This window comes from Rutilus rutilus, assembly GCF_951802725.1.
Source record: "Rutilus rutilus genome assembly, chromosome: 4".
NCBI classification, from domain to species: domain Eukaryota; kingdom Metazoa; phylum Chordata; class Actinopteri; order Cypriniformes; family Leuciscidae; genus Rutilus; species Rutilus rutilus.
This window is the reverse complement of record NC_140212.1, coordinates 29411360-29436823: the sequence shown is the minus strand read 5'-3', so window position 1 is coordinate 29436823 and position 25464 is coordinate 29411360. Positions and strand designations below refer to the sequence as shown.

Here is a 25464-nt window from a genome sequence, read left to right as displayed (position 1 = left end):
AGAAAGCATGGATATTTGGGAAAACGTCCTCATTGCATATGTCCATCACTTCAACAAGACTTTTGAGATGTTCTCCTCTTTTTTTTCTTCCTCTCTATGGGTTGCACAAACACTGCAAGCTCCGACTCTGATATGGTTACGTGGAAGCGCTTCCCTGTATCATTGAGAGAGTTCGCTATAGTGGCCAAGGTGGTGTCATTTTGTATCAAGGCTAGGGGACATCAGGATTTCCGCAGATGCCATGAGGCCATTGGTGTCACTGTGGAATCGAGTGTTCAGTTCATTAAGCTGGCAGTCTATTAGCGTGTTGGAAATGTTGCGCTGGTCACTGTCACTCCTCACCCTTGTCGATTTCCCCAACGTGCATGTGACAATACTTCCCTCAAATCGGCCTGGGAGCTTTTTTGAGCGAGGCAAACTGGGTAACCCAGTTCTTGACATCATGATCCTCCATCATCTTATTTGTTGTTGCCAACATATTTGAGAACGCACAGTCACCGGAGCGAATGTCTGTCAGTTCTTGTTTGAGGTTCTTGATCAAATCAACCGTGTCTGTCACTGATGTGTCGATGGACTGGAGGCTTTTAGACGTGAAGTCTGATTTACTGAACAACTGTTTGAAAAGTACAAGGAGGAATATGAACTTTTTTGTTCTGATCTGCTGAAGGAGTGACTGTGCCTCAATCTCACTCTGTCCCCCCTCTTCCGCATACTGTGCCAGCACCTCCACGATAATATCATACAGAATGAAAACTTTTGTCACTGCGGCCGATCTTGAATCCCACCTGGTGTCACACCCTCGCTCCAATTCCAATGACTTCTGATCGGGCCGCATCTCTCTTTGCGCATTAAGGAAACGGGCATGACGTTCGCTGCCGCACATGAAGGTGTGCAAGGTGTTGAGAGTTTTGAAAAAAGTAGAAGCATCCAGCGATGTCTGGGCCACAGCTGACAGGACAAGGTTTAACCTATGAGTGACAGTGCACGTAGAAGGCGTTTTGAAAGGTGCCCTTAAGGATGGCTTGGACACACCCCTCTTATGCCCAGCCATTACCAATGCACCATCAAACCCAAAACCAACGCAAAAGCTAGGGTCTAGTTCAAAAGGTGCACTGAGAGGCAGAGGCGCTGGTGCCCTCCTAGCAACGGCGCTGGTCGCGCTAGCATCCTGCGGTGGCAGAGACGAAGATGTGCTAGGTGATGTGGATCTCAGCTCTCCTTCATCTCCTGGTTGCAGCGATGAGACTGTACGTGCGCGTTTAAGGTACCTAAACAACGACTGTTGCAACATTGTCCTTTACTGGAAATTATTTTCACACTTTCACAGGCTAACGTTAAGCGCTGGAAGTTGTTTCATGCGGCGGGGGCTGAGGGCTGGGTTGGAAAATATGTGACGTCATTATGTTTTTTTATTTAATCAATGTGAAGATTATGAAAGTGAGCATACAGCATGAGAAAGATTTAATACATCATGAGATGCGCAATATGTCTGGAGATATGGAGTGGGTAAAACATGATTTTGACCTCTTCATTGAGTTTTGTTTTGTAGAAAGACTCTTTTTAAAAGATTTTCGTTTTGTATAAATTTTATCTTAATTTTTATCAATGTTTTATCAACTAATTGCCTGTATTTAATAAATAAGAAGCAAATATATAGCAGACCATGTAATAAGGCACCGGCACGATCACTTGCATTGCACGTGAACTGGAGGGCGCCGAAACTCAGCTTGTGCCTCACAGATTTGAGAAATATAGGCTATCTATTATAGAAAGCTTGAAATGTCTACTTTTAAACGAAAATATTCAAAACCCCCCAAAATAGGCTACTCTCTGATTATGTAATCCATATTAAATGTGCATTTCTCTCTGGCGTTTATGGCGAGTCCGCATCGTCACCCTCATCTTTGCAGCGACACAGAAAACACCAGTTTATTAATAAACAATTAAATGTCACCTTGCTATTTTAGACACATTCATAATCATTACTTTTACCGGTTCTTTGTGGCAAGCTTTATGCGTGTGGTCGTGCGCTTGAGTGCGGCTATACGCAAACGCTCATTATCCTGTAGGCTATATAGCCTACCCTATTTAAGTAATTAAATTAATATAAAGGGGCGATTTGTCCACTAATGGCTTAAATGAACAACTACTAGTCGACTAGAAAAAAAATTTAGTCGGAGGCCTTATTCCACATATTTTCGAACCAGGCAGCAGGCCATTCTGGGTTGAGCGAGCGACCCTGCGGAAGGATCGAGTGGAGCGGAATATTCAGAAATGCGCTCTCCGCTCACGAGCTCTGATCGGAACAACACCCGAACCTCACTGTCTGCTGAACTTGCGCAGAAACATCAAAATAAACATAACCAGCTTTTCTTTTCTTTTTTTTACTTAACATTTAGACTATTTTAGCACAAATTATGAGCTTATTGCTGATTTTTTATAATTCTTGACAAAATTTGAATATATATAAAAAAAAAAAGTTTTGAAGAAAAGTTTTGGGTGGGCCTGTTGAAAAGTGACGTTTTACGTGACGCCTAGGTACACCCATAACGCCATGCCTGCTTCCGAACTTTTACTATCGTGTCGATTGATTTTAATTAATATGCGCGAGGGAGAGAGAGCAAGACAGCGCTCGGCGTGTTGTTTGAAGACGTAACGCCGTTTTCACACTGCACGCGTCGACGCGTGTGTACGCTGTTTATTCTGCAGCGCAGGAGCAGTGTGTATGGTGAGCGGGAGCAGGACACGCGCGTTTTACTTTCACACTAGTATGGCAAGCCAAGTGGTTCAGAATTACGCTATAGATTAATCGCATTTACAGCCAAACGCAGTCAAATACGGCGTTTTAAACCGCATTTGACGACGCAAAATGCGGCGTTGTAATTACAAATGCCGTAAAAAACGTGCGAAATACGTCAATGACGCCGTATTCGACGGCGTTTTAGTGTGCATGTAAAGTGCTGCTTTTTACGCCGTTCATCTCGCCATATGATGCCGTAAAAAACGCCGTTTTGGTTGCACAGAGCGCGCGTTATTTTACAACGTTATAGTATGAGACACGCCCACTGATTTCCACAGCCAGTAAGTTTGAATTGTTCTCTCCCAATCAATGATGAACTGAGTTAGACCTGACGAATTCAGCACGGATCATTTGTAGTAATCCAATTCTTATGCTCCTAAGGAGTTATTAATTTTATGGATTAAAATAATCCAAGCTAAATAATTAACTGAAAGTAAAGAAAATATTAAAGAACATTCAAATCAATAAAGCAAAATTAATAGGATTTTCACATTTTAAAAGAGGGGAGAAAAGATCTTGAAGCAAAACCAGTTGAGAAACACTATCAGAATTATGGATAGAATTATGGATAGAGTATAGAGTTATGGATTTTATCCTGTTTTTTTCTCCGTTCACAGAAGCGCTACAGGTGAATACGATGATGAATCCCTCTATTCTGTTGCTGCTATTTTACATGCAGGCTAAAACTAAACCCCTGGAAAAAAATGTTTGGGTATTTTTTAATGGGTCACAGTCACAGACACTTGTTCATTCTAATTTAATTTAATTTAATTTTAATTTAACATAATCTTGTCGGTTAATGAATGGAGAATGATCGCGTCGGTTGAAGGTCGCAGAAAAAAAAAAAAAACGAAATGAATCCAGTTTGTTGATAAAAGAAAACATTTCTAATTTCCGTTTAGTTTAAGTTTTTCAACTAATAGTTATATTTTCCTTTATTTCAGGTTTATTTTGATTAGCATAAATGTTTTTAATAGTTTTAGTTTTACTTAACTAACCCTGCATGGCAAAACATCGACAGAACTGTCAATTTTCCAACTCTTTCAAGCCACGGATATTTACAAATATTCACAAATTATTTAATGCCGGTCTGGGACACAATATTAGGCTAATCACACTCATCCAGGCCAATTAACCTACAGCTATTGTTGCAAGCATAACTCAAATGTGGGAAAGAAATAACAATGTTATTTTTATTTTAATTTTTTTATTGTCCTTTTCTGAGTTTGCTCCCTTATGTTTTATCTTTTAAATGACGGAAATTATATCAAAATTCGGATTTAAAAAACGGCTTTGTACTCAGACTGAACTTCTATACCCACAAACGGTTTACTTTTTTCCCCCAAGTCGTTTATTTCTCTATGAACTGGACGATCGAAAGGGCAAAATATTTTAATCTTCATTTTACAAAAATATATTGGATATAACGAAATGTAATGTTATTTAATGAATATATAATCAATGTAATATGAATAAAACACGAATTTAAGTAAAACACTACTATTGGAACACTATTTAATTCTGGAAGGAGAAGCTTATAGGCCTACCAACAAACCTGCCACATTTTTTAGAAATGGCAAAAAATACATTCATCTTATATTTTTCAAATATTTAAAACGCACAAATTCAAAGGGCATTCTATCGGTTATATCAATATTTTGTGTTATTCAGCACTTAGATGGAAATGTGCCGAGTTAAGCCAATACGACCTGGATTCTTTTCCTTGTTTAATCTCCTTATGAGCATAAGAATTGGATTAAATGATCCGTGCTGAATTCGTCTGGTCTGACTCAGTCCATCATTGATTGGGAGAGAACAGTTCAAACTTACTGGCTGTGGAAATCAGTGGGCGTGTCTCATTATACTATAAGCAAAACGGCGTAAAATAACACGCGCTCTGTGCAACCAAAACGACGTTTTTTACGGCGTCATATGGCGAGATGAACGGCGTAAAAAGCGTCATTTGATTGACTGTTTAAAACACAATAGATATCATCAATGCGCTTTTTGGGTAAAACTGCTGTGTATTTTGGCCATGATCAATGCATTGTCACTTTAATTCAGCGTAAGCGGCGCAGCAAAAATAGACTGGGCGCCGAAACTATCGCGTATATACTAAATAGGAAAAGGATCTACTGCCAGCAGTCGATTTTGATATTCTAGTTATTATCAAACTGCAATAGACGTGTAGGACTATAATGCGTTAAGAGCTCGCTCAAGTACTGCGGAGCTAAACCATTTAGTGCTTTGTAAGTAATCAGCAATATTTTAAAATTGATATGATGTTAAATAGGGAGCCAGTGCAGTGTTGACAGAACCGGGCTAATATGGTCATACTTCCTGGTTCTGGTAAGAACTCAAGCTGCTGCGTTTTGGACCAGCTGTAGTTTATTTATTAAGCGTGCAGGGCAACCACCCATAAGAGCATTACAATAATCCAGAAATAGTATGAGTAGTATGATAGTATGCCATTTCGAACACAGCTATGGTCTTACTAGTCATACTAATAACTTCGAGGCAGGTGTGTTGAGGCAAATTGAAGCTGTACTCTGAAGGACAGTGGCACTCCAGGGCCGAGTTTGGACACCCCTGCTTTATTGTTTTTGTCTGGCTCAGCCCTGAAGTCACTTTTCCTTCTTTGTTGTGTTATGTTTTTGAATAATAATAATAAAAATGGAAATGGTGGAAAATGATTCAGATCTCTTTATTATGTTATCTCCTCGACCTTAAACCAAGGGTCGTAATCAACCCAACACTTCCATATCCAATCAATGATTTCTAACAAAAACAAAAACATAATTCACCTATTATCTTAAATAGTATATTAACATTTCTAAGCATCAGCTTAAAAAAAAAACAAATTTACATTTAATCATTTAACAGACCTATTCTTGGTTTGATTGCTTCTATTACTCTCCACATTTGTAAGTGCTGTGACTAGTCCGAGTTAGTCTAGCAGATTACACATTGCACAAAGTTTTTTAAATAATAGATTTCTAGAATAGTAAATGGTAGTATATTTGGGTCATGTGTTTACAAAAAATGAACCTCATTTTCATTACACTAAACTAAAAATAAGAGACTATAACAAATCATTGTTACTTATCATGCAGCTCAAAGTATTATCAGTAAAATCTTTCAACAATCTGTTCTAATACATCAACACAGTTTCACTGATGATCCAATAAAAGCATAAAACCCAGGATAGAGTGTGTGAGTGAATGTGGTCTGGACTGTGTGGATGAGGCTCATTGTGTCAGAGACGCTGTAGAAGGACAGAGTACCTGCACTGTGATCCACATACACTCCTATTCTACGGCTGGACACTACAGGTAGTTCAGTCCGTATGTTATTGTGAATGAATAAGTTCCTGGAGGGAGAACAGAACAAACTCCAGGACTGATCATTACATCCAAACCAACATTCATTTCCCCATTCCTTCCTCCTGATTCTCTTATATGACACTGATATATCCACACCAAACATCCCACTCCACTCAATCTCCCAGTAACAGCGTCCACACACACTCTCTCTACACAACACCTGATGATTATATGCATCAAATCTGTCTGGATGATCAGGATACGGCTGCTCAGTGAGAGTACCAGTAATCACTCTGTTCCTTTCAGACAGACGGAGGTGTTTATTCACTGTGTTTGTATCCAAAGTGAGCTGATGGGAATCTGATGGGGATAAAACACATGACAATCAGGAATTATGAATATGTTTGATCTTTTTATGTAGCTGAACTCATGGTTTCTGTTTAGTGTATAAGCAGTGTCTCATTAGAGCTTACCAGATACTTGGTGCAAATCATCATATACATGATTAATTATAAAACTCTTCTATAATGTTTTCATTTACCTTCTACAGGCAGAACATTAACATACTCTTTGAGTTTCCTCTTCGATATCTGTTCACTCAACATTGCGTCAGTAACTGAAGCTATGGGGAAACACCATTCTCCACAAACACTGAAGCCCTACTGAATCATATCAGTGTAAGACACTGGCTATAAGCATCCGAGTGCACCAAATGATGGCATTCTGACCTCAGAATCTTTATCCTTCAACAGTCAACTTCTCGCCACCTGAAGAAGAAGCTAGAAGAAAAAGCAGATGGATTGAGCACAAACACCTGCTGCATGCTGGCTGCCCTCCCCTGCTGTATTCATGCTCTCCTGTCTCCCACAGCAGAACTGCGAAACCGAGCATGGAGATTACAGCAACAAGATTATTCCTCCTCTCTGAAAATGATATAAACTATATTGCCAAAAGTTTTGGGACATCTGCCTTTACATGCACATGGACTTTAATGACATTCCATACTAAATTGGTAGGGTTTAATATCGTCGCTGTTGGGCGGAATCCTCGTATCTCCAAAACCATCATAAATCAGGAAATCATCAAAGTCTGCGGTCGCGTTGAGCCTTTTGACAAGAGACAAGGCTTTAAGAGCTAATCAAAGCTAATGAGTGTGGTTACATACATCTTCCTAAACTCCATTTTAAACGTTTAAGAGATATGAGTGATGCAATACCAAAATACTAGGCTGTCTAAAATAGGCGGAAATTAATCTGCACACAAACAAAGTCGGCGGTCGCGTTGAGCCTTTTGACAAGAGAAAAGGCTTCAATAGTAAACCAAAGCTAACAACTGTGGTTACATACATCTTCCTAAACTCCATTTTAAAGGTTTAAGAGCTATAAGGTTTAAGTGAAGCAGAACAAAACACGATGAGCTGACAAACGTTAGGCTGTCTAATACCTAATCTGCATGCAAACTTACCTTCGTGGCTCACGGGCTTCCTTCTGCACCAAAGCATTACAGCTATCGAATATGAACAAAACAAGCCTATTCAAATGTATCTAACCTAACTATTTTCACTCGTTATTGTCTAAAAAACAGACCGAGTTATGCAAAGATAGGCTTACTTGGCGCCAGTAGACAGACCTTTTTTCTCCCATAAATTAAAACCTTGTTACTTGGGGTATTTTACATGCACAGTGCCAACTTCGAGTCAGTAAAATAATAATAAAAACAATAATTTAATGCTGGTATCCAAAACATTTAATTCAATTCAAGTATTTTTTTGTACTGCTACATCTTCTGATGCACCAGGGCACATCATCAGTGATGTATCCTGAGGTCATCGGGTGTTTCGGGTCTCTCGAACATCAGACACCCTCACTCAGGCGACCCAGCTGAGGTTGATCAAGCCTCAGCTTGTGCCCTGGCAGCTCAACCACGGTTCCGCTCTCTTAATCCAGAGCCATCTAGAGGCTTTCTCCGCTGCCTCTGTGCTGTTACAGATGGCTCTTCTCCTTCTTTCGCCTGAGATGCCGAGTGCAGTATATGCCCTGCAGAGGGACTGTCCAGCAAAGCCTCTGCACCCTACCTCTACAGGCAAGCACCTTGCCTTCCAGCCTTGTTCGTGGCAGTCACTGACTAAGTCCTGATATTTCCCCTTTTTCCGCTCAAAGGCCTCCTCCATTCGCTCCTCCCATGGCATGGTGAGCTCCAGCATGACAACATTTTTTGTTGCCTCAGATACCAGGATGATGTCAGGTCTGAGTGAGGTCTTGACTACATGCTGGGGGAACTTGAGCTGCTTGCCCAGGTCTACTGACAGCTGCCAGTCCTGTGCAGTTTGGAGAAGCCCTGATGTTCCTTTCTTTGTTCCTGGCTTTTCTCCGGCTCTAATGAAGCTGATGGTTTGCTTCCTAGGTCTGGACTTTTGGCAGATGGAAACAGCACTAGAGATGCTCTCTGCGATAGTCTTGAGCACCTGATCATGACGCCAGCGGTATCGGCCTTCCCCCAGAGCTTTTGGGCAACAACTCAATACGTGCTCAAGGGTCCCCTTGTTCTTCTGGCAGAGGGGGCATGCTGGTGATTCGGCCAAGCCCCAGCGGTGCAGGTTGGATGGGCTGGGTAGAACATCATAGACCGCCTGGACCAGGAACTTGATGCGGTGTGGTTCTGCCCTCCATTATTGCTTCACCTGTTTCCCTCATTAGTTTCTCCCTATTTAATCCCCTTGTGTTTGCTGTCCTGTGTCGGTTCATTGTCATTCATTGTATGAAACAATCTGTGAGTAACCTGTTGAAAGTCTTGTCTAGTGAGAAGAGTTTGATCCTGTCTTAGCTGTTAGTTTATTGTCTGAGTCTGAGTCCTAGTCTAGTCTAGTCTTGTCTGTCTTATATCTACCCTGTCTTGTTTTGCCCCCTTGTGGGTTTTGTTTTCCCTGTTTTTTCTGTAATAAATGTAGTTCACTTGCATACTGTCTGCGATTGGGTTCATCCTCCAACCTCATAACAGTTATGAGCATTCTCAGACAGTTGAAGTGTCCAATGGAGTAAAGAGATTTGCTCTCAAGCTATTTTCAACACTTTAGATTGGTTAATAATTTGTAAAAACAGAACCACGTTGGGACTGACCAATAGCATCGATTTGTGAAAAAATATGAAATTGACCAAATTTGGACATACGAGGTTTCCGCCCGACAGCGACAATATCGAGTTGGCCCACCCTTTGCAGCTATAACAGCTTCAACTCTTCTGGGAAGGGTTTCCACCTGGTTAAGGTGTGTGTTTATGGGACTTTTGTACCATTCTTCTAGAAGCGCATTTGTGAGGTCAGGCACTGATGTTGGACGAGAAGGCCTGGCTCGCAGTCTCCTCTCTAATTCTTCCCAAAGGTGTTGCATTGGATTGAGTTCAGGACTCTGTGCAGGCCAGTCGAGTTCCTCCACACCAAACTCGCTCATCCATGTCTTTATGGACCTTGCTCTGTGCACTGGTGCGCAGTCATGTTGGAACTGGAAGGGTCCATCCCCAAACTTTTCCCACAAAGTTGGGAGCATGAAATTGTCCAAAATGTCTTGGAATGCTGAAGCAATAAGAGTTCCTTTCACTGGAACTAAGGGGCCAAGCCCAACCCCTGAAAAACAACCCCACACCATAATCCCCCCTCCACCAAACTTTACACTTGGCACAATGCAGTCAGGCAAATACCGTTCTCCTGGCAACCTTTAAACCCAGACTCGCTCATCGGATTGCCAGACAGATATGCGTGATTCGTCACGCCACAGAACACGTCTCCACTGCTCTAGAGTCCAGTGGTGGTGTGCTTTACACCATTGCATCTGACGCTTTGCATTGCACTTGGTGATGTAAGGCTTGAATGCAGCTGCTCGGCCATGGAAACCCATTCCATGAAGCTCTCTATGCACTGTTCTTGAGCTAATCTGAAGCTAATCTGTCTGTAGCTATTGAATCTGCAGAAAGTTGGTGACAGCATGCGCTGACCCCGCTCTGTGATTTTACATGGCCTTCAACTTCGTGGCTGAGTTGCTGTTGTTCCCAATTGCTTCCACTTTGTAATAATACCACTAACAGTTGACCGTGGAATATTTATTAAGAGGAAGTTTCACGAATGGAACCACGCTTGAATTCACTGAGTTCCTGAGAGCGACCCATTCTTTCACAAATGTTTGTAGAAGCAGTCTTCATGCCTAGGTGCTTGATTTTATAGAACTGTGGCCATGGAAGTGATTGGAACACTTGAGTGATTTTGAGGGGTGTCCCAATACTTTTGGCAATATAGTGTATGTATTTGCACAGGGATTTGAGGTGCTTGGGGTGCACCTCAGCTGACATATGCTCACTCATTACTGAACAAACGCTCAGTCAAAATCCCCTCCAACACTGTTTTGGCTTTGTTATGAGATACATGATTCTATGGTTGATGGATAACAGCTGTATCCACTGTCTCATGATGTTAGCACTTGTTAGAAGCCCTTACGGCCACATCAGATCAGGTGTTAAGCTTCTGCAACGTGGTGTTCAACTAAGTCCTGTAATCGTGACAGCTATGTGATGTTTGAGTGATGGCAGCAGTGCCAGCACTGCAGTTGTATCCTTCATGTCTGTGTTAAGCTCCTTCATTGCCACTGCACAGTTTTACTAAATCTGCTTGCTTTACAGACATTATCTGTATGAAAGTCATATCAATGATTTCAAGCACCCCCTTTATGCCTGTGCTCTGCACTTTCATTGCTGCTACATACTATCTTTCACTCCCTTCACAGGTTCCTTATGTCTATGTTAACATCTTCATTGCCACTGCATAGTTATCCAATGGCGCCGGAGCAGACATTTATCGTGCGATGCAGACAATATGTGTTTATGTCAAGTGTTTTTGCTTGCTGACTTAGGATAAGTGTAGTCAGTGTCAAACAGTGTTTGCCACCTCTGCATATCTTCACCACCATTTTGTGCATCACAGCAGGCAAGTTTACTGCTTTGCATAACTTATTGATGCCATTCGTTGCTTTTGCTAAGGTCGTATGACTCTATTCTTAGAAAGTGCCGGTGATACAGCTACCATCAAGGTTGTTTAGTTCTGGTTCACTTGACCACTATTCATTGAATAATAATTTTACAAGCCTATGAACTGGCTGGGTCGTCAGCTTTGACAAGAATGTGTAGCACACTGTTAATGCAGTTAAATAATTCTACTTGCTTCTGACCGCAATGATTGTGGCTATCAGTGTTCTGATTGTACAACTTGTCTAGCACTAACAGCTGTTACTGTCATACTGATACATATTAGGGTGTGTTCACATTTTGCATGTTTGGTTTGATTAAAATGAACCCTGGTGCGGTTGCTGGTCCTGGTGCGGTCATTATAATGAACCCTAGTGCGGTTGAACTAACCACCGTTAGTGCAGTTCATTTTGTAGCAACCACAGGGACAAAGAACACTATATGTTTTGATCTAGACTATGCCACCCTGGGAGTTTCACCCAGAGAATATTATCCGTGCACAAGTTCCCCACTAAAGACAGGAAAACATGGAGACACAAGAATTTATGCAAAATTACAAAAAAGTGTATTATAATTTATAAAAACAAACCCAGACACAGAAAGGGGACAAGCCTCAAACAGTCAAATACAAATACAATGTTCACAGAAAGAAAACTGCAGCCTCTATAAAGAGGTGCCCTCGAAAGAGATATATACGTTCCCCTCACACGCACTACACACTCACAGCACAAGAGCCCCAATGAAGTGATCAGTCACGGCACACGGTGTAGGATCAATTTCCAATGCCAAAAAGGCTGCAGCTCCTAAAAAGAAAACACACTCTACACACCACACACATGCCACACAGAGAAGAACAAAATAATAATAAACTGGTTATACAAGCTGACAGGTGGATGGCAAATGCTCATCCACCAACAGGCCTTGATGTTGAACCTTAATAGGCCCAATCCAATAAGGAAAACAACTGATAATACAAATAACCAAACTTTAACCAAAATCAACCAAAAAAAGGAAAAAAACTTATGTATGTTATACACATTAATCAAAACATTTCAAATGAATTAACAATATACAAAATAAATCAAAATTCACAAATATTATATTTACCGAAAAGACAGTTCAAAACACAGGAACAATAAAATAAAACAAATGAAAAAATAAAAAAAATAAAAAAATAAAAACAAATGAACCCTACTGCAAACCAAAACCTCAAAACGACAAAGCAAGAAAAATCCAAACAAACTGAGCAGAGCACAAGATAGTTTGTAATCTTAAATATGGGCAAAGCATCCAGTGAGGAAGTGTGTGTAAGCAGGGAATATGAAGGTGTAATTTGTGCACAGCAGTATCAGAACATCATCAAAACAGCCTATAACAAAACAGCGGTGACGTCACTGCACGAACTGCAGTTCTCCTGAAAATCATACAAATGATTAAAAGACAATATATATATATATACACATAAATTTGTATAGGTCGTCGGTAGGTCATCAATTAGATGCTGACCTACCGTAGCTGCGGGGTCAGGTGCATAAAAGGACATCCCTTTAATAGTTCACAGCAGTCGTCATTCACACGTCAAATCACAAACTAAAAAAAAGACAATGCAGGCGAGTTGCTATCTAACCAGTTGCTACACTTTAACAAGGCAACAACAGTCAATTAAAACCCATCATACCCGCACCTGAAGGGCACAGACACCCACACAACAGCCATCCAGTAAGGATGGAGGAAGCCAAAACCACGTTTGTAGTGGAACGCAATAGGTCGCAGCACCAAACAAAAAGGCGAGGGTTCACCAAAGACGTGCTTGGAATGGTCACAGCAGCGTGCAGCACCAAACAAAAAGGCGAGACTTCACCAAAGACGCGCTCAAGCCTAAATGCAAGCGCAGATTAATGATGTCACAGAACTTACTATTAGGCAGACAAATGGGCTTCTAGCTCATTAATCCACAATCTGAACGTGTGAACACTGCCATCCAAACCCTGGTGTGCACCAAACAAGCGGACCGAGACACATCTTTTCAGCGGTCTTGGTCCGCTTGTTTGGTGCATCTTGTGACATCATGTCCTGTTTTTGGATCGTTTAGATGTCTTTGGTCTGTGTTGCATTCATATTTCAGTCCCTGGTGCAGTTCGACTGAAATATGAATGCAAAACAGACCAAAGACATCTAAACGACCTAAAAACAGGACATGATGACACAAGATGATCCTAAAAAGGACAGAATGCTCAAGCATACCTGTTCCCTATCGTCCGGTCACTATGATGTACGTCTTGGTGACCGACGAATAGGAATCTTGCTAGAGAGGCCAATCTACTTCGAGTGAAACTAAAACAAGCCAATACACATTGGCGTGCAATCATTTGCTCATTTGCGTGCTTCAGCACCAGTGAGAGCAGTCCCTAAAAGAGCTTATACAGATAGAACGCGTCTTTTTAAAGATGACTTTCTATCTGTGTGTTTCTGGATGCGGTCGTTACCTGGGGTCACGGGATGGTCATGATCACTGCCTCGTGTATCTAGGCATTAAACACGCTGAGGCAGCTTTTGTGGATGAGTCATGTACCCATTGTGGGAAGATGACCATCGCGGAGTTGCGGTCGAGACTCTCGTTCCTGCAAAGGGGCGGAGTCCCCGTGCCTCTGCCTCGATCCAATCCCCCTCAGAGGGTTGCTTCGGGCAGTGACATGGGAGACCTGAGGATTACGGTGAGCGCGTCTCCTTTGGGGAACCAACCCTCTAGGAGCCCTCACCCCTCTCACGCTCCGCAGCCAGTTGAGCTGCCATTGGAGAAAGCTGGACCATCCTCGCGGTGTGTACCGGTTGTCTCCTTTGGTGCTCCCAGCGAAGACCAGATGTCGATCGCTGCATCGGAGGGTGGGTCAGACTTCTCCGCAGATGACGACTCGGCGTCGCTTCCTCCTTCGGGTGTGTCAGCGGTGCTTGAGACGGACCCGGAGATGATGGCTATGCTTTCCCGGGCCTCCAATGGGGTCGGGCTCGTGTGGAACCCTCCACCATGTCCCGAACCCTCAAGATTGGATGATTGGTATCTCGGGGTGGCGCGCTCTGGTTCTCAGCAACCCACCCCAGTGCCTTTCTTCCCGGAAGTGCATGAGGAGCTTACGGGGACATGGACAGCACCTTTTACTGCCAGAAACCGTTCTGGTGGCTCCTCCTCCCTCACCACCCTTGATGGCGGGGCGGCTAAGGCATTCACGCGTATCCCGCCAGTGGAACGGGCCGTTGCTATGCAGCTGTGCTCTAACTCCACTTGGCCTCCCGGGCCTGTAAGTACTCGTTGGATTTAACCGGCAAGGCTTTCAAGGCCTGTGGGGAAGCTGCCTCTGCCATGCACGCCATGGCGTTGCTGCAGGTCCATCAGGCCAAGGCACTGAAGGTCCTGCACGAGGGTGGTCATGATCCCCAAGTTCTCCAGGAACTTCGTATCGTGACAGACCTTGCGCTTCGTAGGTGACTGTGCGGTCGGTGGGTCTTGCGATGTCCACCTTGGTGGTCCAGAAACGCCATCTCTAGCTGTGTCTGGCCAACATGAGGGAGACCGACACAGTTTCTTCCATCTCTGGGTCCGAAGAGGGCCCAGAGAGCAGTGGGGGGAAAGAATCCTCACCACTCTCATCCGCCTCTTCTATTGCCAGCAGGCAGCAGTGTGCAGTTCGAGAATGCAACCAAGCTGCCTCCTGCACCTCCTGCCTCGTGGAACCAGGTAAGTGTTGCACAGCACACTCAGACTCCGCTACGGGCTGCCTCCCAGAAAGAGCCTCCCGAGCCGAGTCCCTGTGTTCTACCTCGCTGCCCCACTCCGGGTACGCCTACGGTCCCTTTGGTCCCGCTTGCACGGTCTCTACGAGCCTGGTTAGTGCTCCCCAGTCCGTCTCGCTGGGTCATTCGGACCATCAGGCTCGGCTATGTGATTCAGTTCGCCCGGCATCCCCCCAAGTTTCGGGCCATCCACTCCACTACAGTGAGAGCAGCCGATGCCCATGTCTTGCGCGCAGAGATCGCAGTCCTACTGGCGAAGGATGCGATAGAGTCGGTCCCTCCAGACGATGTGAGGTCAGGGCATTACAGTCCCTACTCCATTGTACCCAAGAAAGGTGATGGGTTACGACCGATCTTGGACCTGCGAGTTTTGAATCGGAGCCTTCACAAGCTACCGTTGAAAATGCTCACGCAGAAACGCATTTTCGAATGCATCCGTCTCCAAGACTGGTTTGCAGCGATCGACCTGAAGGACAGGTACTTTCATGTCTCGATTCTTCCTCGACACAGGCCGTTTCTGCGCTTTGCATTCGAGGGTCGAGCATTTCAGTACAAGGTCCTGCCCTTCGGGCTGTCCCTGTCTCCCCGTGTCTTCACGAATGTCATGGAGGGGGCCCTTGTTCCCATGAGATAACAGGGTGTTCGCATTCTCAACTATCTCAACGACTGCACACTCTCGAGATCAGTTATGCGAACACAGGGACCTTGTGCTCAGGCACCTCAGCCAGCTGGGCCTTCAGGTCAACTGGGAGAAGAGCAAACTCGCCCCCGTGCAGAGGATCTCTTTTCTCGGTATGGAGTTGGATTCGGTTGCACAGACAGCGTGCCTCACAGAGCAACGCACTCAGTCGGTGCTGAACTGCTTGAACACGTTCAAAGGCATGATGGCGGTCCCACTGAAATTCTTTCAGAGGCTCCTGGGGCATATGGCAGCGGCAGCAGTAACTCCAATCGGGCTGCTCCATATGAGACCGCTTCAGCACTGGCTTCACGGCCGAGTCCCGAGATGGGTGTGGCATCAAGGCACTCACCGGGTGACAATCACACCGGCGTGCTGCCAGACCTTCAGCCCGTGGTCAGACCCCTTGTTCCTTCGGGCAGGAGTCCCCTTTTGGAACAGGTGTCCAGGCATGCTGTGGTATTCACAGATGCCTCTGCCACCGGCTGGGGTGCCACGTACAATGGGCATGCAGTGTCAGGGGTGTGGGCGGGCCCCCAACTGCATTGGCACATCAACTGCCTCGAGTTCGACTGCTCCCGTCGCATGTCGCAACTCGCCCACCATCTCCCCGGTGTGCTCAACCGTGTGGCCAACGAGCTGTCATGAGCTGTGCTCCTGGGAGAATGGCGACTCCACCCCCAGGTGGTTCAGCTGATCTGGAGAGAGTTCGGGGAGGCTCAGGTAGACCTGTTTGCCTCCTCAGACACCTCCCCCTGCTAGTTGTTTTACTCCCTGACCGAGGGAACACTCGGCACGGACACACTGGCACACAGCTGGCCCTGGGGCCTCAGCAAATATGCATTTCCCCCAGTGAGCCTACTTGCACAGCCCCTGTGCAAAGTCAGGGAGGATGAGGAGCAGGTCCTTCTGGTGGCTCCCTATTGGCCCACCCGGACTTGGTTCCCAGAACTCATGCTCCTCGTGACAGTCCCTCCCTGGCCCGTTCCTCTGAGGAAGGATCTTTTGACTCAGAGACTGGGCAACCTATGGCACCCGCGTCCGGACCTCTGGAAACTCCATGTCTGGTCCCTGGACGGGACGCGGAGGTTCTAGGTGACTTACCCCCAGAGGTACTTAACACCATCACTTCTGCGTGAGCGCCGTCTACGAGACGTGCGTACGCCTTGAAGTGGAACCTGTTCGTCGAATGGTGTTCCTCTCGCAGGAGGACCCCCGAAGATGTTCTATAGGGTCAGTGCTCTCCTTCTTGCAGCAAGGGTTGGAGCAAAGGCTGTCTCCCTCCACCCTCAAAGTACATGCTGCCGCTATTTCAGCATACCATGACCACATAGAAGGCAAAACAGTTGGAAAGCACGACCTAGTCGTCAGGTTCCTTCGGGGGGCGAGACGTTTAAATCCTCCTCGTCCGCCCTCCAAACCCTCTTGGGACCTTTCCCTGGTGCTTTGAGCACTTCAGGATGCTCCCTTTAAGCCTTTGCAGTCATCAGACTTAAAGCTTCTCTCCTTGAAGACTTTGCTGCTGATTGCACTGGCCTCGATCAAGAGGGTAGGGGACCTGCCAGCATTTTCGGTCGACGAATCGTGCCTTGAGTTCAGGCCGGGGCCTCAGTACAACATGGTTGTCACCCGGCCTGAACTCTATGTGCCCAAGGTTCCTACCACTCCCTTTAGAGATCAGGTAGTGAACCTGCAAGCACTGCCCCTGGAGGAGGCAGACCCAGCCCTGGCTTTGCTTTATCTCATTCGTGCTCTGCGTATGTATGTGGACAGAACTCAAAGCGTCAGGACCTCAGACCAGCTCTTTGTCTGTTACGGAGGCCAGCAGAAGGGAAAGGCTGTCTCCAAGCAGAGGATGGCCCACTGGATAGTGGATGCCATCGCCTTGGCTTACCAAGCTCAAGGCGTGCCCTGCCCGCTCAGGTTGCATGCACCACAGAGAGGTGTTGCATCCTCCTGGGCGCTGGCACGGGGCTCCTCGCTAACAGATATCTGTAGAGCTGCGAGCTGGGTGACACCTAACACGTTCGCTAGATACTATAGCCTACGTGTAGAGCCCGTGTCCTCCCGTGTTCTCACCCTAAACGGGTAGAAGCACTGTGAGTATCGGCTCTGTCGGCTTGCTGCACCCTACTGTGCATCCTTATTGCTTCAGAGTCAAACCTGTTGAGTCCTCCAACACCCTCGGCCCGGACATGGCGGAGCGTCCGGTGCCAGACCTTTATCCGCTGAATCCTTGAGAACCGGGTCTAGGCTGGGTCCCATATGGTTGACCCTACGGGGATCCCATGTGTGTATATTCTCCACGGCTGCTCCTAAATGGAAGCTCGTGTCTTCCCTTGGGCTAAGTCACCCACTATTCATATGCAGTACAACCCTCGGGTTAGTCCATATGTGTATTCCCACTTAACTCTCCTTAAGAATGTGTCTCCCGCAGCGTTCCTCTCCCTCAGATCGAGCACGCTTTCCCAGTGTTATCCAATAATCTCACTGTATGGGGTTATCACGGAACAACAGTGTGGAGGCTTACACAGGGTGCTGGATGGGGTGCAGCAGCTGTGGCGCTTTGGTAGGGATTCCTATTCGTCAGTCACCACGACGTACGTCTCCGTTTCCTCCCTCAGGGAACGAAGGTTACCATATGTAACCGAGACTTTTTTTCTCGTCATAGTCGCGATGTTGTCCATCACAGTTCGGTACAGGCATCAGAACTGCATCTCCTCACAGCAGATCTTCATTGAGTGTGATGGAGGGATTCCTGCCTCTGTTTTGACTCCTTTACACATTTTAAAAGCTCTTCACAAGTTCTAATTTGGTCAAAATACCATCATATGTAGCTACGCACATAAGGCATTTTAGTCCAGCACACAACATTGTTTTGGATGTTCTGTAAGTTCCGTCACAAAATAAATGTAATGAAAGCCGACCAATCAGGTCGTTGTGATGCCTTTAGGTTCGGTGTTCAAATGTCAATGTGAACGCCAAGCGGACCAGGACTGAATGTTTATTTTTTTTGGTATGGACTAAATGAACCAAGTGCACCGGACTACAAGTGTGAACACACCCTTATATCACCTGTGTAGGTGGCTTATCTTCTGTCAACAGCTGTGCTCTTGTGTTTTGCTAGTTATACAATAAGTTACACAACTTGGCATAAGTTACAATGGCTTGAACCATGCTATGCTGACTCACTGTCAGTTGAAAGATTATGAGGTCAATGCTGTGCCCTTTTTATAAGCAGGACAACCCATCATTTGGCTTGCTCGAACGCCATTGGCCAGTGTGTTACATTGGCGTGATTTAATAGGGCTTCAGAAAATTCAGAGAAAGGTGTTTCCCGCATAGGGTCAGCTACTGACACAATGTCTTGTTCCCTTATCTCAGGGAACCAAAGTTACATTCGTAACAGGATACGTTCTTGTTTTCTTAGTTGCTTACATTGTAGGAAGTCGTTTCTGGTCCTGGGATCCATGTTGCTGAATATGACTGTGGAAATCAACAGACATGGTTGTGCAGCTGTTATGTCACGAGAAAATGAGTTTAAACTTTATTTCAATAGTCCACTTTAGACATTCTACTAACTAAAAGTTACTGCTACAACAAAGCAACTACATGTCAACTAACTTATTGGGCCCTATTTTAACAATCTGAAATGCAAGTATCAAACGCGAAACGCAAGTAACTTTGTGGGCGGATCTTGGGTGCTGTTGCTATTATACCAAGACACCCCTCGCTGCAGCCTGTAGCACGATGACGTAGCTGGATTATCCAATACGTACTGGATGGAGGTGTGTTTGGGCTATAATTCGCATTCGCATGCGCTGGACTTAAGTGACGTGCTCAATATTGTATTGAGATGATGTTCTAACCTGTGTAGTAGTAGTAGCCTACTGATAAATAGTAATAAGTAATTATTGATGAATAAGTAATTATTTACATAAATGTGATGCTTTCCTAGTTTCTCTCTACATACATGCAAAATAGTTAATTTTACAACATTTTAAATCACATGATTTTAAACCTAAATGTGATGGATTTAATGCGTGTATACAGAACATTTTAAAATAAAGCCATTTTATTTTATTCAGGTCATATTTGCTGTTGAGTGAATATGATAATATTTGACAAAAATAATAACAGCATCAAGAAACTAAATCTTGTCAGAAAAAAAGTGCTTAATGATATTTTGCCTGGTAAGAGTTCCTTCTTTAATGGCTATAGTAATTTTTCCACAGTGATCTGTACTAGAGATGCGCGGTTTGCGGTTACAGCCGCGGACTCCGCGGATAAACCACGGATCGGGCGGATGACGTGATGAAAAATTATATTTTAATTAAATTCGGGCGGGTGGCGGGCGGTTGAACTAATCAAATGAAAAATATATGTATACACCAATCAGCGGATGGCGGGCGGGTGTGTTTTTGAAAATTGGTCAAAAACGTTGGTGCGGATGGATGGCGGACGGATGATGAGTTTTGTGACGCGGTTGCGGATGAAATAATAGCCCATCCGCGCATCTCTAATCTGTACATAAGGTTCCTCTTGCCACCCGTCCCTTAAAATACGGAATCGTCCCGTATTTACAAGTAAGATGATGCGTCCCGTATCAAATCAATAAGGGACGGGGTTTGTCCCGTATTTTTCATTAGGCCCACACATAGTTGAATAAAAACATAAGGATTTTGAAGTATGGATAATACTAATAGCAAATATAAAGAAATTAATTTCACAATAAGTAGTAGAGAAGCTCATTGCATGATTGCATTTTAGCGTCTTTGTTTCTATAGCAACGGAGTCGACGTAGTTTTATGTATGTACATCATGCCATGCCATGCTATTTTTAAAAAATAAAAATAAAAAACAAACCTGAATTTAAGTTTAATATACAAACTGATCACAGCAGTCAGATCACGCAGTTGTCACTCAAGTGATAATTTATATTTAACTTAAATGCTTTATTTTTTTATAGACCAAAACGAGGACCTCTTGATTATACCGGCGGGATAAATTACTCTTGCGCCCGACGCAAATGTAAAATGGGTTGGTCTGAAGTAGCTTCATTATTCATAGGTGTGGTTTGGGCGTAACGTGAAATAAATCAATCAGAGCGACATCTCACATTCCCTTTAAGAGCAGGCGCGCATGTTCCATGGCGGATTGCTATTATAATGGCGGATTTGCCAGGCGCACGGCAGGAGCGGTTCACAGCCGAGGAGACTGACGTTCTTGATAGAGCCGTAAAAGACAGAGAAGTGACATTGGAGATGGGAGAAACCCACCCAAATTAGCTTCGGTTAAACAGGCGTATGATAATTTGGGTAAATGTGTAAGCTAGATTTATGCCTATTTTTTCACATCTTCATGGACACAACAATGATTTCCCTCGTGTGTTAATATTTTTCCTTGTAATAATGTAGCCTATGATTTGCAAAAATGAAAACTGCTGCTTCTGTGTAGATGAGAGAATCAAAGTGTATGCGCGTTGTGCACACGCTACGTTATGCTAAGCATGCGCCCTCAAAATAGCATTTGAATAACATGCGCAACGCGTCACTGACTTTAGACTAGGTTTTTCCTGGTCAGTGGCGGAATTGTTTTCTAAACCTGCAAAATAGCATCAGGGAACGTTTGCGCCGGAACACACCTCCTCTTTTCGCTGAACCGGGAGCCGGGAGCGCAAGTTCATTCCCTAATTTACCGACGTGCGTCTGTGGAGGGAAAAGTCTGCTGTGCGTTGGGTGCAAAATAGGAATGATACATGCGTCGGTGTGCAAAGTCAATTGCGCTGGGTGCAAGATAGGGCCTATTAACTTGCAACTACATGTAAACTAGAGTGTTAGTAGACTGTTAGGTTAGGGTTCGGGTTATTAGAATAAATTGACATACTTGCAAAGTTACTTAGTAGAATGTCTGTTGGGGCAGCATCAAGATGTTGGCAGATTTTAAGTAGACAATCTACTAATAATTTAATGACTGGTAATTGACATGTAGTTACAAATTCAGTAGAAAGTCTAAAGTGTACTATTAAAATAGTGTTAACAAAAATGATCCCTGCATTCATTCCTAATTAAAATAGCACACCATAGTTGGCCCAGATATGTTTTTGCCAGCCACTCTCAGGTTGATTCATCGCCGTCATTCCATGCGGTATATGGGCCAGAAGAGTGTGGGAGATGTGGGCCACAACTAGGCCAGATATCATTTGCTATCTGGGAAGACATTTCTAATATGTTCTATATGATATTAGATGGAGTACTCATTTCTGAAAGCAGATTAATCTCTGTCAGAGATCTTTAGCTCCTCTTTGCAGAAATCCTCCAGTTTGTCTCTCAGCTGATGGACAGATTCTCTCACGAATCAAAAGAGGAGATAGAACTGAAGGGATTGTCATTTACGTCTGTATTCAGGAGGAGCTGAGAGAGACTGGAAACTCTACAGAAAACAGAAATCAAAACTCATCACCTCCACACTTAATCAATAACCTGCACTACTGTCAGATTTGTGTCGCTCTTGGTGAATTATGTTTTAGTACCTCTCCTCAATCAAGCACTTTTACAGCATCAGAAGTCAAAGATTTCATTAAATCTTTTCTAAGATATTTCCAGAGCTGAAATCCAAGTGCCGCCTTATTCAAAAGAAGATGAGAGTCTGACTAATGATTAAACTGGAGGATTTCTGTTTCTGAGTCTCCAGTCAAGCAGGATCTTGCTCAAGTCCACAGACATGTTCTTCTAGATCTCTGTTACCTGCAGGAAATGGATGTGATCCTGTGTGTGTGAAAGATGCTCCAGCTCAGCGTCTCTCCTCCTCAGATCATTGATCTCCGTCCTTCAGCTCGACTCACGGCAGACTTTTCCTGATCTCTGATCCGCTGTGTTGTATGAACTAAGTAAAGATCCTCACTCTGTCCTCCACTGCTGTCTGTGCAGTGCGCTGTTAGGACACACATCACAATCAGCTCTTACTGGCATTTCACACAGGCCATGAGCCAATAAACCATCATGTGACCAGCTGAATCCAGGAAAAGTAGGTTGAGGTAGTTTAAAGGTAACTTATTTACTGAGACATGGATGTCTGACGCCATAACGTACTAAGGACCCCACAAGAAGAACTTGCTGTTGTATATGCAATTATATCCGAATTATGGTATTTTTTAGCTATATAATGGAAACAGACAGCATTAGATAACATCAACTATAGATGTGCATAGACCTGATTATTTACACAATGATAGTGACTAAACAAAAGACATGTAAAAGATATGCTCTTAATATCACCAATCACAAAATAACAAATGTTCCTCAGCAGTGCTCAGAAATGCAGAAAATTTGAAAAACTACTTCACAACTATTTTAAATGCTTACTGTGCCTAAACACATTTGGATAGCAGAAACAGCACTTCTACTGCTTAAAGTCTATCGTGTTTTCTCAAGAATAATCTGAGCAACAAATTCAAACAATGGTCTGTTCTGTATGTCATAATTACTTGTAGGTTTTTCTGTGTAGGCCCCATTTAAATTATTAAATTACATTTAAATGTATATTGCTACACCAGATTTCACTGATTTTTTCTGTCCCATCTTTAAATTTTTGGTAAAAAGTAAAACAAACAAAAAAACAATACACAGCTATGTAGGTATTTGTCTTTGAATTAAGAAATCAGTTTTCAAAATTTCAAGCTAAACGTTTCTCTACACTAAATTCACTAACAAAATTATTATACATGCAGTTTTTATGACCTCATATTAACCACAACATGGTTAATTTGTACTTTGAATAGTTAATGTTACAGCACTATTTTGATGAAACTGAAAGGTGATTAATAATTGTGATAAATAAAATTAATGGTGACCAGTAAATATACACTTTCCCTTGTACAATCATGCACATTTAATGTTGAAAAAGGGTAAATGGAAGTAACTTGTCAACTACCCATGTACTGTATGATAATTTAAGTGATTTCCCTTAAAAAAAAACATATTTGTAATGTTATGACAATATTACATTTGTGGGGACAATTTTCATGATATTATCTACAGCTCCACAATCCCACAACACAAACACATCAGAAATGAGCCTGTTAGTATTACTTTATCAGTGCCTAGTTTTAAGTTCATACCTGTTTCTCTGTCCTCTGTATATTGCAGCTGATACAGTATTGTGGTTACATGTTCATCCATCAGCTTAAATACACTTAAGTTTCTCTTTCCCTGAACTCAGTAGATTTCTGTTTCCTACACAACTACACTTAAGTCTCTCTTTCCCTGAACTCAGTAGATTTCTGTTTCCTACACAACTACACTTAAGTTTCTCTTTCCCTGAACTCAGTAGATTTCTGTTTCCTACACAACTACACTTAAGTCTCTCTTTCCCTGAACTCAGTAGATTTCTGTTTCCTACACAACTACACTTAAGTTTCTCTTTCCCTGAACTCAGTTGTTTCCTGGTTCTGTGTTTAAGTGACATGAGCAAAATGGGTGTGTGCAAGTCACAAATAATAAAACATTGACTAAATGTCAGTCTCAGAATGACACTCCAAGAATACAAGTTACAGAGAAGACAATACCTTAAAAACAGCAGTAATACTGCATCTTAATTACTACATTGCATGACTGAATATATTTGGACTGGAATATAATTTGCTTTTAATGTGATTTAACTGTAATTCCCCTACACTGCCGTGGTGCTTATATATTTTTTTCTTATTCATTGTTTTATACACCGTTCTATAGGTATGATTAGGCTGCTGGGCAAAACTTAAACAATTACACAAGCCAAAAGTACAATACAATTACAATTAACGATGACTTTAAAAAACAGTCATCTTAAGGTGGCTTTTGAAACCACTTTTGAAACATCTCGCGGCACGAATGTACCAATACAAATACATAAAACATCTCCAGTTAACTAGCAGAGCATTCATTTAGTTTGTTAAGGTGATCTAGTGCTGAAATGTGTTGTTTTTTAAATCAAGTGATCAAAGTGCTCGTTGCCGCTGCGATCAGTGGCGCGGATACTATGTTCTCTTGTGCCTCGCGCACAGTCTTCACTCGGACGCGCGCTTCAATCCATTGTGGAGACTCTCTATTTGTTCCGGTGAAATTACAAAACAAAATGCACACAAACGCGTGTCCCTGCCTGATATACAACCACCGATAAACATAATTGGTTTTGATGAGAAAAAAACAAAAAAAACTATACGAGTGCGGATTAGAACCCAGAACGTCTCTGGTTACTCACGTAACCGTAGTTCCCTGAGAGGAGGGAATGAGACATTACGTATGGGGAAATCCATTTTCCTTGAAATGCTGAAGCCTGATTTGAATAACTCTTTTGCTTGCAAATCCTCACCTGATTGGCTGACAGCCTCCAATATAGGTGACATCGGGCGCCAAAAACCTCAGAATCTTTCGACTGAACGAGCGCTATTGAGGCTGAAGGCTTTTCACACGGCAGTCTACGTAATGTCTCGTTCCCTCCTCTCAGGGAACTACGGTTACGTGAGTAACCAGAGACGTTCCCTTATCGAGTCGGTCCCATACATTATGTACGGGGAACATATAAAACCCCCGCCGTGTGGAAAATTGGCCCAGCTCGATCAAGCCCCTGTAGAGCACAAGCACTGAGCACTCAGACTAATAGCGCGCTAGCTCTAGGCAGGGTACCGGACCTGGTTTAAACACCCGGATGTATTCTGGCACAGAGCCAACTCAGCGTCAATGTCATGAGTATCTCCCCGAACCCAGTTAAGCAACACTGAACTGGTGTGATATGGGGGGAAATGCAGCAAACATGTTGGTGCTTTGAGAATATTGCCAGCCTATGAACGCGGGCGTAATAAAAGGGGCCACATAATAGTTAATGTGA

General features: G+C 43.5%; 1 protein-coding gene across 1 annotated transcript; it reads right to left on the bottom strand.

The window, feature by feature from the left end:
• Positions 1-5914: 5914 nt before the first annotated feature.
• On the bottom strand, positions 5915-23747 carry LOC311290158 (tripartite motif-containing protein 16-like). Its single transcript, XM_084408478.1, has 4 exons — positions 23717-23747; positions 22344-22530; positions 19036-19083; positions 5915-6483 (listed from the first exon to the last, which is right to left on the bottom strand). Exons 3-4 carry the CDS (start codon positions 19067-19069, stop codon positions 5960-5962), a joined length of 558 nt encoding a protein of 185 aa, XP_084264604.1. The 5' UTR covers positions 19070-19083; positions 22344-22530; positions 23717-23747; the 3' UTR covers positions 5915-5959.
• Positions 23748-25464: the final 1717 nt, after the last annotated feature.

What these genes read in the sequence shown, in the direction of transcription:
- LOC311290158 (XM_084408478.1), bottom strand. Translation starts at nt 19,069, where the DNA reads ATGGATCCCAGGACCAGAAACGACTTCCTACAAT. An exon ending in CAGAAACGACTTCCTACAAT is followed by an intron (nt 6,484 to 19,035) that starts GTAAGCAACTAA and finishes TATCCCCATCAG; the next exon opens with ATTCCCATCAGCTCACTTTG.